Source organism: Grus americana, chromosome 2 (genome assembly GCF_028858705.1).
Source record: "Grus americana isolate bGruAme1 chromosome 2, bGruAme1.mat, whole genome shotgun sequence".
Taxonomy (NCBI): Eukaryota; Metazoa; Chordata; class Aves; order Gruiformes; family Gruidae; genus Grus; species Grus americana.
Window position 1 is genome coordinate 55,916,406 of NC_072853.1, and position 13,945 is coordinate 55,930,350.

General features: G+C 36.6%; 1 protein-coding gene across 10 annotated transcripts in view; it reads left to right on the forward strand.

The window, feature by feature from the left end:
* The window catches only part of PTPRM (protein tyrosine phosphatase receptor type M), a 502,968-nt gene that overhangs the window by 274,625 nt on the left and 214,398 nt on the right, over nt 1–13,945 (forward strand). For all 10 annotated transcript variants that reach the window (XM_054814410.1, XM_054814411.1, XM_054814416.1 and 7 more), the window contains 3 exons: nt 2,175–2,483; nt 5,792–5,901; nt 10,483–10,684. In XM_054814410.1, coding sequence (XP_054670385.1) covers nt 2,175–2,483; nt 5,792–5,901; nt 10,483–10,684 — 621 coding nt within the window. The remainder of the gene's footprint in view (nt 1–2,174; nt 2,484–5,791; nt 5,902–10,482; nt 10,685–13,945) is intronic.

Sequence of the window (13,945 nt, forward strand, 5' to 3'; positions counted from 1 at the left end):
TAGAAGTGAAAATGTATCTGTCATTCTCATAGCAATGACTTCAAGATTTAACTAGAGGGCTAACTTGTACTTTTTACTAAGATAACGTGACATAAGAATATCTTCCCCCTGAGCAGAAATCGTGCATAGATTTTGATCCAGTTTTTTTGTACAGCCACTTGAGTTCAGTTTTAAAATGCTACGAATTAGTTTTATGTCTCTAACAAAATGATTTCTCAGCTCCCCTGTGAATTATCTAATGTGCCTACTACGGAACTAAGCAGACTGTTGCATATTCTTGCAGCTAGGAGCTTTGTTCAACTGCTTGATGTTGTATGTCAGGGTCACCTCAATTCTGTTGATTTTCTAGTCCTATTTAGCTCATTCAGATAGTATTATAGTTACACAATACCCATCAAATGTCCTTTGCTATTCATAGTCTCACCTAAATGAAGAAATGCTCAGAAGCTGATACTAAACAACAAAAAAACCCAAAAAAACCCCTCCCTTTTCATGCAATTTATGTCTGAATTATGCAGAAGTAAATGCTTAAGGAAGACATGAAACTCTTAGGACTTGCCAGTCTTTGAGGTTTGCTTGTCATTAATTGTTATACCAATAAAAAGTGTCCCAAACACCAGGATTCTTAGCTGGGGTATCTGAGTTTGGAAGCAAATAAATGGCTCTGTAGTGACTTATCCTCAGTCAGGACATTTTTACCAGTCAGTTTAGTCACTAGAAAGGAGACCACGATTAGATCTGTTACTGAATTTGTTTTGCTTTGCCATTTTGTTACCAATTGGCAAATATTCTATATTGGTGATCAAGACTGTTGGGTAGTGGCAATTAATTAAAAAAAAAAAAAGAAGGAGCTGGAGGATTTGAAAGAGGAAAAAAAATACCCTGCTTTGTAGATGAGAGAGAACAAGCAATTTCTTAACACTTTTTCTTCAAGGAGTTAAGATGAATAACATCTTTGAACAAATATTTCAAGCATGCAGGGATTTTATTAAAAAGTAAAAAGATGAAATCCTGTGTAAATTGTTTAGAACATTCCTAGTGAAGACATGTTGATTAATAAACATAAAAGAAGGAAGATGCATATTAATTTGTTTACGTATAAGAGGCTTCTAGCTCATTAAAAGTCATCTAAGCATTTGACTAGTGAAGCAGTGGATAAAACCAGACATTATCTTTAATCTTGTTGATGGCTCCAGTATGAAAAAAACCCAGATTATTGTGGGGTGAAAATGGAGGAGGGGTGTGAACTTTATTTTTGCTGTAATATGGTGGAAATTTGGATTCACTTTTCTATCTCAATTGCTGGGATCAGTAGGACTGAAGAAAACTTAACTTCATCAACCACAATCTGTGGTTCTTGTATATAGATAGCCATAAGTTCTTGGGTATGATTTTGTTAGATGTGATTTATGGCTGGTTATCAGCTGGGAGATCTTGAGGAAAGGTCAGATGCAGTAGGATATTGGCTGATGTGCCTCCTGTCACTTCTTTTGATTCTTTGCTAAACGACTCCTACAATCTGAGCTATTTGCACTGTTTATTCTAGATGTGGTAAAAAAAAAAAAGCTATTAACAACTAATGTTTATGGGAAAAGAACCCTATGGACTATTTTAAAGGAATTGGAATATTAATGTCCTGGCCAAATAGAGATCGAGTAATTGCATACAGTCTAACTTAAAAACAAATGAGTACGAAATAGCTGAAGAACCACCTAACACTTTTCCTTTGTATAAACAGTCCTGGGAGAAAACCACCATGTATTTGCAAGTTTTCCTTAAAATTACCTTTTCTTTCTAGATACTTGTTTTGTGAAGGTTTTTGCTCTAAATGTGTTAACACAAATTAATTTGTAAAAAAAATTGGCCATATTTATTTTTTGTGAGCAACAGATAAGTAAAAAAGTAAGCGTCATTTAAACTGTATCATGCAGTTTGAATTTAAGCATAAAAACTTTCTGGTATTTTGTTTGTGCTTCATTTTTCATAAAAGACACTTCTGTCTCCTTTTCTGACTGTTTTTTTCCCCGATTTTTCAGTCATTTTCACTAAAAGGAATGCATTTCTGTTTCTGCTTATATGTCATATTTATAGAACTGTATAACTTCTTATTACTCATGTTACTTACTATAATATGAATAAATAATCATACCAGAATTATGTTGGTAATTTTGCAGATCCAATGCGTGGGCCACGAAACCTAGAAGTTGTGGAGATCAAATCTAGACAAATCACTATTTGCTGGGAACCATTTGGATATAATGTCACACGTTGCCATCGATACAACCTCACAGTCCATTACCGTTACCAGGCTGGAGGACAAGAGCAAGTGAGAGAAGAAGTAAGCTGGGATACAGAAAGTTCACATCCCCAGCACACAATTACTAATCTGTCACCGTACACAAATGTCAGCATCAAATTAGTACTGATGAATCCCGAAGGACGAAAAGAAAGCCAAGAACTTGTAGTACAAACTGATGAAGATGGTGAGTTTTTGTATTTACATATATATACACATTGTACATGCATACTACCTGATAATCAATACACTTTTCTATGTAATGACATATTCTACTTTCACTAAAATCTGTAACAGATTTTCCACCAACTTCAGCAATTTTAAGGCAGTAAAGGGTCCATAAAAGTGTCATAATGATCTTTTACATAACCTATAACATCACACATCATTAATCATTTCTTCATTAAACTCATAACTTGTGCTTGAACTATGTTCTGCCTCTTAAAAATTCCAGTATCAATTTGAAGAAATTTCAAGTGATTGTCCCCAGTATCATCATGTAAGCTTTTCTATTGAGTGATATGCTCAACATTTAATATTTGTTCTTGATTTGCAGTTTCAATTTCTCTAGCTTTAGCTTTCCAACCATTGGATGCTTAGTTGCTTATTCAGACAATATATTCCATATACAGACATTCAAATATATAGATACTCCCTTCCTTTTAATAATTTTCAGCTGACGTGGGGTTTTCGGATCTCTCAGTTTGAGCAATAACACAATTTGTGAGTGTCTTTTTTGAAGCGTGGACAGCAGAATTTGCTACTGTGTCTCTGTAATGCTGTAGTAATACTGCATGAAAAGGTTATACCATCCTCCTAAGTCCTCTGTAATATTATTGTGATTATACATGCAGGGAGTTTACTGGAGCTCTGTTAGCTATGATACCAAAATAAGACTTCCTTGTTGCATTGGTCATGCACCAGGAATCAGTTTCACCTTTCGAGAACACTATGATACTGAGGTATGGCCCCTTAGTGCCCTCTACAAGTGTACCGTAGGGGGTTTGACCTTGCTTTTACCCGTTTTAAAATGCATACTCTTCAAAGAAACCTTATCAAATGACTGGCATTGCTTTATATAACAGACCTGTCCTCCTCCCATTTTTATCATCTGCAATCTGAACAGGAATGGCTTTCTGTTTTCTTCCAGGTCAGCGATAGATTTACTGCAAACATGTTAGAAATATTTCTAGAAATGACTTCAGCAGTGATGAGCTCATCTTATAATAAATACTTGAAGTCTGTCATTTAAACCATTCAATAATTTAATATATGCTGTGTTGGTTTTGTGTATGTAGTACTAATTTCTAATCAAAATATATGAGGGAATAAATTAAACAATTTAGGAATGTATAGTTGCTGTTGCAACAGATTTGACAGAGCATAGCTAACAAAAAAATGTTTAATTAGAATTAATTTTGCTGTCATCCTCTAATTTTTATTCGGTTCAATTATAGGATGACAAAGCTAAAGACCTTATTGTTATCTGGGCCGTTTATGTATTATCTCTAAGATTTTGTGTAATATTTTCTTATTCCTGGCCCTCTGGAACTGTATATTATTCCAAGACCTATTAAAAACCAGCATCAGTGGTTGAGAGAATACCTTGAACAAAAATTATAACTTTTTAATGTACCATACATTTTCAGTAAGGTACATCAATCTGGATGTAACACAACGAAGTATACTGACCCAAACAATTATCATAATTTTTTGAATCACACAATCATGTAGGTTACAAGGGACCTCCAGAGCTCATGTAGTCCAGCCTTTTGCTCAGAGCAGATCAAGTGGGAGGAGATTGCTCAAGCTCTTGTACAGCTGAGTTTGGATTATCTCCAAAGACAGATATCCCACAACCTCTCTAGGTAGCCTCTGCCAGTGTTTAACCTTCCTCAGAGTTTATGGCCTTTGGATAATTTTAGAGGGTTACCACAGTGTTTTGCTCTACTTCCAAATTATTTACACTATATTTAATTCCTCTCCCTTTACATGTATAGAATTAACCCCATGATTCCAAATGAGTTTTGCCAGTTGTCTGCTCCTTGGAAGCAAGGTTTAGTGCCCAGACTTAAGGTTGCTGTAAAGGCATAATCTTACTGGTCCATACAGGACTGGTAAGACAGTTCAGAAACCATCACCTATGTCCTTGGAGCTTGCCCTTGGTAGAACAAGGGACTCTGCAGAGAGCTATGGAGTGACGATTATGAAGTCTCAAACCATGTAAACACCAACAGCATGGAGGAGGAGGATAGTGCTCTACCAGACCTAGCAGCAGGAAGGAGTCACCGGCTGTCTTGCTTGCAGATCTTCCTATTCTTTAACCATTTGGATAAATCTCAGTAAGGGATCTGAGAAGTTATTTCAACCACTGCAGCAAATAGTTCCCACCTTCTTTCTCTAGGATGTGGAAAATGTTAAGTGTATCTTCTTGTTAGATTTTCACAGGCAGTTTGTGAAAAACTGCTAACCCATCAATGCCTGTTCCCTCACAACAGTCCTGTGTGCATTTTTCAGAGTTTTCTTTTCATATTCCGTTGCAAGTGTTGTTACAAAAATAAAATCTCAGATACATGTTCATGTGCTGTTTACACATCTCCTTCTCTGAAAACTGCATTGAGGTTGGCTCGGGGATAAGGTAATTGTTGCAGAACAACCAGGAAACAGAAGTATATACCTTGACATATCTTTTATGAGAACCTTCTGACATCCCTGACTCTTCAGAGGTCATTCTTTTAAATTAAGACACCTTAAGAAAAATGAATAATGACAAATTTTCAATTTGGCTGCTTCATAATTTGCTTATGTTCATCCTATTGTAGGTCTTCAGGCCTAATGTCAGTAAGCATCACTGTTCTCTGCAACATGTGGCTCGTCTTTCCAAGCTAACCATTCTAGTTCATTCTGTTGAAATTATACCTTGTTACTTCAATGCTTGTCCATTTTCATATATGAATGTTTAATATGTTTTTCACTATGGGACAGTAACACTATTGATAAGTGGATATCACAAGTTGATTTTATTTACAAGAATTTATATTTGAGATATCACCTAATTCTTTATAAAAAGCTGAATTGTCCTTTTCTTTCATCAGGAGTGTTTTACTGAAAAAGTGAGACGCTCACTAACTCCTTCTTATATTGAAGGTGACACATATGTTTCCTTAATGGCACTATCATGTTAAATAAATCATTCTCCTCCTGAGCTACGCTTGGTCTCTGTTTCAGTCTTGGAGAAATAATAATGGGTGCTATTTTCTAAGAGTTTATATGCAATTGAGATGGTTTACTCAGAGAGAAGAGGAGGTTATATATGGTTATATGTGATCTGTTTAGCAGTTCACCAAATGCTGCAGAATACGTACTATATCTCAACAAGAGATTGAGACATGATGGATGGATGGGTTTCATGCCACGGCAGTGCAAGTATTAAGCAGAGTGTCTCCTTCTGAAGGTTTTCTCAAAACAGTATTTTTTCCTTTTCTTACCCATTAGTCCCAAGTGCTGTGCCACTTGAATCCATTCAAGGGAGTACCTTTGAAGAGAAGATTTTTCTTCAGTGGAGAGAACCAGCGCAAACATATGGTGTCATTACTTTGTATGAGGTACCTAGCATTTTTCCATGTTTTAATTTTTATGTATAGTTTTGATTTTCAAAAGTGCATAATTAGTAAGAAAATTAAAATATTTTTTTCCAGTTTCTGTAAAATGAATATTCTTTTTAAAGATAATAGCACTTACAAAGTAATAAAATCAAATATATAATGTAGGAGTGAATTACTGCAGGACCCAAAATGTCCCTGGATTATCAGCTTTAAGAAAACTGCTATTTTTAGAACAATGTGATGTAGCATTCTATCTAGTATTGTGGATCAAATATTTAAAAGATTGAAAGACAGATCTTAGTGAATTTTTAAAAAAATAGGAGACATAACATAGTGGTGACAGTCAACATCACATTTAGATAAGACTCATTATGGGAAGCCTATTGTAATAGAAACAAGCAGACATAATTAAAAAAAAAATCTAGCATTTTTAAAATGCAAATTCAACAAAATTATATGTTGTTAGATGTCTAAAAATCACTGCTTTTCCTCATGTGGAACCTCTGCCTGAATACCTTTTAGAAAAATTGACAAAAGACTGCACAGATTAAGCTGTCAGACAGTAATCACTGTTAAGCTTCTTACCTGACCTTACTACAAAATTGGTATTGAAATGCTTTGTTTAAAAAGAAAAAAAAAACCCAACACCTAAATGAGATGTGGTGTAAAAGAAAAGTTAAATTGAATGGTAACCTATTGATACTGTTTTGAAAACTATTTTATTGTGAGAGGGTAAAACGTTATGAAAAAGTATGGATTGATTTTTTATAAAGCTAACTACTTTCCAGCTCATTCAACAGTTGGCTATCTTCAGGGATCAGAATGTTTTAGTTTATATGTTAATGTTTTTACTGATGTTGGGCTTTATGTACATAGAAACACACAGTGCTGAATCATCTTGCTGCTTATGAACATGCATGCGTGTCTAGTTACATTGCAGAGGAGTATATGCACTGTATACATGCAATTCATTCTTAAATATATATTCATACGTAACTTCATCAGCTGTAATGGGAGTTGTGCAGGTGTATTCCAAGGTGGAAAACAATCTCTTGGCCAGACTTTCTAAGGTAGTCAGGCCCGTGCAAGTGTCTGAACATCAAAAGGACCTAGCATTCCAACAGTGAGGAGAATATTGAAAATACTCATATCTCCTTATACAGTTGGTCTACTGTGCCTCAAAGCAGAGACGGAGGGAGAAAGGCAATCAGTTAAATCAGAAACTTGATTTAATTAGTGTTTAAGTAAAAGATACCAACAAACTGATGCAACCAAACCGTCCCTTGTTCTAAAGATGCCAACTCAGTCCAGTCAGGTGGTTGGACATGAACAGACACCTAGTTGCTGAAGACTTGTTTGTCAATACTTTTTCTCCCCTGATGTTTGCTTATAAGCCTAAAATGTATCACAAAGTTTTTATAAATGTGACTGGCAAACTACCTGGAGGCTAAGGAATATACACAGTGAATCACAGAGACATTTTACCTATTTTAAACATATGCTTCAGTTGAAATATGAAAGTACACTTCAGATATATTTTAGCTAATTGAAGTAGCTCACAGGATAAGATCCAGAAAAGTTAGATGGAATTTAGGTACCTGTGTTCTATAGGTTGATTTAGACTACCCATGATGTCTCAGTAGGCACCTCTCTGGCTGATCTTTGTGGTGCTAACGTAATGCATCCAGCACAGCTCCAAATCACCCAGGCTTGAGAAAAGTAAGGTGTCTAGCTCCTCCCTGCACCTTGTTGCAAGCCAAAGCTTAGACAAAAAGGCATCTAAGCCTTGGCTGTGTGTACATCAACAATCCTGGTCTAAAAAGCATTGCCACAGAATCTGCTCTTATACAAACATACGGCATATTTGGTATGTTCGTGAAAACTATAGTGCTCATGGCATTCACCTTTCAGAGAATGGCCTAGCTGATGAGCGCTAACCTAGTAAGGAGGAGGCCTGGGTAGGGGACATTTCAGCCTGAGGGATTCCCCAGTTCATGATAATCTTGCCTGCAGGGAAGTGACTCAGGCACAGAGCCACAGCAAGGGGTGAATGCTCTTCCAGTTCACTTGTCACTCGCCACTGGGTTGTACACAACCAGAGGTGAAAGAATTGTAGTGCCAGGAGGAAAGCAAGTACGAGAGTGCTGGGTACTTTAGTCTAGACTTGAAGACATGCAGCTTGGGTGAGGCAAAACTGCAAGTATATAAGCCCAAGTCAGACTTAGGAGCAAGGTGGTTCTTTCCAGGGCAAGCTCATCAGCTCGTAACTGTTTTTTATAGGGGCAGCCTTAAGACTACAGCCGCAGACACTTTTTTTCAGGAGGAGGTCCCAGGCTCTTGTTCCCAGCAGATAGATGAACTTAACGTGCAGTCCTGAGTCTCCATCCCTGCTCCCAGAGAGAAAGCTCAATCTCACCTCTGCGTCTAGCATTTCTTACTCTGCGTACCTAACTTTCTATGTTGTTAAAAATCTCATAACTTGTTTTCTGGGGCCAGACATTTGTTTATAGTGCCTGAAGGAGATAGTCTTTTGATGTATGTGGTGGGAAAAAACTGTGTGTCGAAGTATCAAGTATTAAAGCCTTCATTGCTATTGTGAAATTAAGTGCAAATCCAATTATTTTACCAATATTTAAATGAAAAAAGTCTTTAGATGAAAAAATGACATAATGACAAATTGTACCATTTTGCTCCTCTATCACCAGTACAGGTCCATAGTTGTAGGAATAAAGGGATTAGTCCTTTGGACAAAGTTTCATCTAAATTTGATAAAAATACCCAACATCCAGAAAGAAAATGACCCTTATGCCCTTTTTTTTTTCATCACTGCAAAGCCGAACTGGCATTAGCAATGGTGGACATAAGAAAATAGGGTTGGTTTTTTTTAAAAAAAAAGTAGGAACAGTCTTACAGATGGGAGTAAAATACAGAAACAGTGCAAGTTGATTTTAGCCAGGCAAAAAACTTCTTTTTTCATGTGTTCTGCATGATCCATGGAAGAACTTAGTTCGTTACAGAACGTCAGCCACTTAGCTATCTAATAACTAAACACTGCAAAAAATTTCTAAGAATCTAACATGATAATTTGGAAAATCCAGTTAAGAATCATAGAAATCTAAAAACCAGAGTTAAAGAGAGCTGCAAGAGGTCCTTTAGTTCACATATCTGCTGCAGAACAGGATCAGCTGTATATAAAATATACTTGCGATATAATTGTCTACCCTGTCTTTTAAAATCTCCAAAGAAATTTATGACCCACTCTCCCACAAGCAGATATAACAACACTTAGCATCAGAGAGGGAGAGTGTTTTGGGTAATATGTAACCTTAATTTCTTTACTGATAACAGTTCAGATATTTGGTAGAGTAATCTTCTTCTGTTATAATTAGGAGGGTTAGTTGAGAGGTTTTTAAGGCACTTTCACTTCAATTTATGGATGAAGAGTTGTAGAGGATCTGCCTATATCTACTGAAATAATGTCGAGGTTTATCTAGGTGTTATCAAAGTTTTTATTACTAATTTTCAGCACTTTATTGTTGTTATATTAGATGGGTCATATAAAAATCAATTTTCATTAAGTCAGAGGTTTAAGGAAATTACAAGTGTTTAAGGTGTGTAATGCTGACACTTAGATGTTTCTATGTATTGTTTTATGTGTCTTCTTAATTGTAATGATATGGAATAAATATAGCAGAAAGAATGTCAATTATCACTTTATATAATAAGAGTTGGAATTATTCTCATAGAAATGAAACTTTAAAAGTAAAAAGGAGAGATGAATCATTTTTACTTTTTAATTTTTTAATGGATTTCTTATTTTTAAATTCTCATTACAGTGCATGGAAATTAGTAATTAATAGAAGAAATCTGGATAAAGTTTTACTGTGAACTTATATTAACATTTCTAATGAAAGCTAAAAATACTGTTTGAATCAAAGAAGGAACCGAGGATACACTCTGTATATATTACTTAACATTTTATCTCTCCTTTCCTCCAAATGAGAATCTGACCTAGGTACAATATAATAACCTGAAAAATTCCAAATTAGCAATTACAATAGCTAAGCTTCAGACTAAAATACAAGCTCTACCCACTTGCTGAAAAATTTGCCTTAAGCTGCCCTTATCATCTTTTACGGATAATCTTATTCAGAGCAAAGTGTAATTATAGTGAAGTCAGCTGGAACTGGGGGCCACACCTTCTGTTATTCACTTATCTGTTTTTACCTGGTTGTTTTGGTTTTGTTATTGTTGCTGATCAAAACCAACAGTAAGATGAATTCAAAAAATGACACTGTTAAAGCCAGCTTCTTGAAGGAATTAATGTAAGCCTGAACCCATCCTTTAGAGTTGTAATCTAGCTGCCTCTAAGTCTCTGTATCTATAAAAGTAATAACTCATACCAGTTATGGCTGAGTTTCTGTGTCCCTTCGTGGGATTCGGGATTTGAAGAGTATAAGAGAGTAAGATAGCTTATCATAAAATGTCTGACAGCGCATACATCAGAAGGGTTTACTGGATAAAGATGCAATCTCTGTCCGTCTGCTCAAGGCGGTTTATAACTTTCTTATTCTTTTGCAGATCACCTACAAAGCAGTCAGTTCCTTTGACCCAGAAATAGATTTATCCAATCAAAGCGGACGAGTCTCAAAGCTAGGAAATGAAACGCACTATCTCTTTTTTGGACTGTATCCTGGCACTACCTACTCTTTCACCATTAGAGCCAGCACAGCTAAAGGCTTTGGACCTCCAATCACAAATCAGTTCACCACTAAAATATCAGGTACTTGATTAAAGAATGTTATTGTTTGCTTAGGATAATGACATGGGTAATTCTTTTGTTGTTTGCTTCTTTTTTAGGATTTAACAAGCAGCAAATTGAAAAAGTAAAATACACGTTCGTCCCTGAAGATGTCAAAGTGACATATATTAACATATCTGAAAAACTTCCAAGTGCTTAAATATCAACTGGTCCTTTGAAATTCCTATTCACAACTGTAACTTATCACCCAAGAAACCCTATGAATTATGTGCCTGCAGTCAGTGCCAGCTGCTGTTGCAACATTTAGCATAGGGTTTTTTGGACATGAGGATGAGGGTTCCATTCAGAGCTTAGTCAGCCTTGACATGATTCTAAATTAGTACAGTAACGGTGCTGGAAAATCTCTTTAATGAGCCATGAACAATTGAGAGTAGAGCAGAAATACTATACGTCTAGCGCTCGCTTAGAAAGTGTAGCTAACTGCCAGCCTGCGTATGTTCCTAGCAGGCGTGTGGACTGAAGTGGATATGAAACTGTATTAGACAAGAACATCAAGACTAGTGGTTTTCAGATAATAGCAGCATGACTCTGTCACTTCTGCAGGTTCACGAGCAATATTTTAAAGCCCTCCCAGAGGCAGAGGAACAATTCATTTCTCTAGCTGAAGGGCTGCAATACTATTACGTAGTCTAAAATGCTTATGCAATTGATGACAAAATGTTTTGCAAAGTTACAGTTGAAATCCCTTTACTCTTGACTTCTTTACAGTCTCCTTGGGAATTAAACTGAAAGATGAACTATGGCCCCTGGATTATATTTACAGAAAATTGCCTTATCTATTTGTAGTCAACTTTGCTTTTCAGAAAGGCTAAAAGAAATCATTTGGGTACAAAATCTTTCACTTTTACTCTCACTCTGTGTACTTTTCTGCATCACTCATTTTCTGTCCTCACTGGAATGAAAAAAAGTAACAAGTGTGAATCAGAAATACAGCAATTTATTTTTTCTTATTATAGGAAAGGATGGTTAATGTAAGGTGGAAATTATTGCCAGTACAGGTGTTTGTAGAGAGAAAAAAAAGTCATTAATTTTCAAGTTAGGAAATTATTCTTTGTAGAAAGTCTAAACATAATTAACACTGTTCAGTAAAGATGGGGATAATTTTCCATCCCCTTTCCTATACTGTGCGGAAACTTTTTCTGTTAGAAATCAATTTCTGATGTAGCAAGACTTGATAAGGATGGCAGAATCAGCCTTTATTAGAATGAGGAAGGAAGGAGACTATTGACAGTGGATCAGAATCTGGGTATTTGGGAATAGAGCTGGATCTTAAATTGTTGTTCTTTTCTAAATTTGATATGTCACCAGCTAAAACTCATTAATGTGAACAGACATTGCAGGCATGCTTGGGAATGAGACTGCAAGCTGTCTTTTCCGCACCCCACTCTCTCATTACTTCGTCCTAGTTACTGTACTAACAGGCAAGGTTTATGGCTTATCCATGAGTAGTTAAAGCCAATCTCTTGATGAATTTAAAATAGAAGCAGAATGCGTACATTTCCTAGTATCACTGAAAAATCACAACCGAAATTTTATCTGTTGAATATGGTACCCTCTTTGCAGTGCTATTGGCCTGTGATCTCATTGTCTCGCTATAAGGCTTTGAGGCTCTTGATGTGGCCAGTGTTCTCCATTTTGGAGAGATGTGAAACAAAAATGCTGAACATTTATGAGTGAAAGATTTAACTATTTTTTTCAAACAGATGAGGTGGCAACAGTGCATGCTGACCAATTTCTGAACTGAGTCATTGCATTTTAATTTATCTGACTCTAAACTACATTTTCACCTGAATAAAATACTCTTAATTTCCTGTCTGAAATGTTTGAATAGTACTATTCTGTACTGTAAATAGTTGCCATAGAATCATAGAATGGTTTGGGTTGGAAGGGACCTTAAAGATGATCTAGTTCCAACCCCCCTGCCAGGGGCAGGGACACCCTCCGCTAGACCAAGTTGCCCAAAGCCTCATCCAACCTGGCCTTGAATGCTTCCAGGGATGGGGCATCCACAACCTCTCTGGGCAACCTGTTCCAGTGGCTCACCACCCTCACAGTGAAGAATTTCTTCCAAACATCTAATCTAAATCTATCCTCATTCAGCTTAAAGCCATTATCCCTTGTCCTGTCACTCCATGCCCTTGTAAACAGTCCTTTTCCAGCTCTCCATGTTTCATTCTACAGTTGTGTGATTAGCATTGATGGATGAAGTGATCTGTATGTAAATACGTATTACCAAAAGCAGAGCTTGGAGAAGTGCATGCTATCAAAATTGATGGGCACTCTATTAGAAGACTCTGTTCTGTTGCATATAACTTTGTGAAAAGTCAGCTGTGCAGGCTGAAATTTTGTACGCTACCTTCCATACTAAGAAGAATCTCATCCATTTCAGGAACATGGCTGACATCATGAAAAATTCTGTTGACTGATACATTACTGAAGTGCTTTCAACAGGATTTAAATATTTAGCAAGAAGAGAGACATTACTGTGAGCCATCACTCTGAAAATCTGTCCAGATTTAAGCAATTTGCAAATGTTGCAGTTTGCACACAAATGGTGGAAACATGACAGAATTGAGCAGCGAATGTCACCATAGATGCCGTGCTCACTAGATAGGTTTAAGTTCTCCAAGCTTTTAGAGCCTTAGCTGTGTTCACCAACTAAGTATGGCCCAACACAGACAGAGAGTCTCTAAGGGCCTTATCTTTTAGTGCATCTCAGCTTTCTGCTGCTGAAGACCAGGGTGTGCAGTTGCAAACACTGTGAACAGGAGGAGTATCTCCTGTTTTCTGCTTATTGATAAGCTCCTTCTTTACATGCGGGCAGTGTGGCGGAGGAAGAGTGTAAGAATAGATAATGTCCAAGTATTTGTGGAGAAGAGAAAAAGTAGCCAGGAGTAAAATGTGGAACTGGGAGAACCACAACTCCTGTCCTGGACAGGAAGACAATTTTGGTGGAGGGAGACTAAGATTAGTAAAGAGTGCAAGTAGGGACCTAGGAGTCATAAGTCAGGAAGATTACAAGACTTGTCAAGATGTGGGCAGGAGACGGAGGGCAGGAAATTACACTTACAGTGTTCCAAAAATGTTCGGAGTTCATACAGCTTTTTGGAGATGCAGTTACTCTGTGTTTCCCGTATTTTCAGGATGGGGCATTACGTGAACAAGTTCTGGATATTCAAAACTGCAAAACTGAATTATGTGAAAACTGAGTCTGGCTCTTTA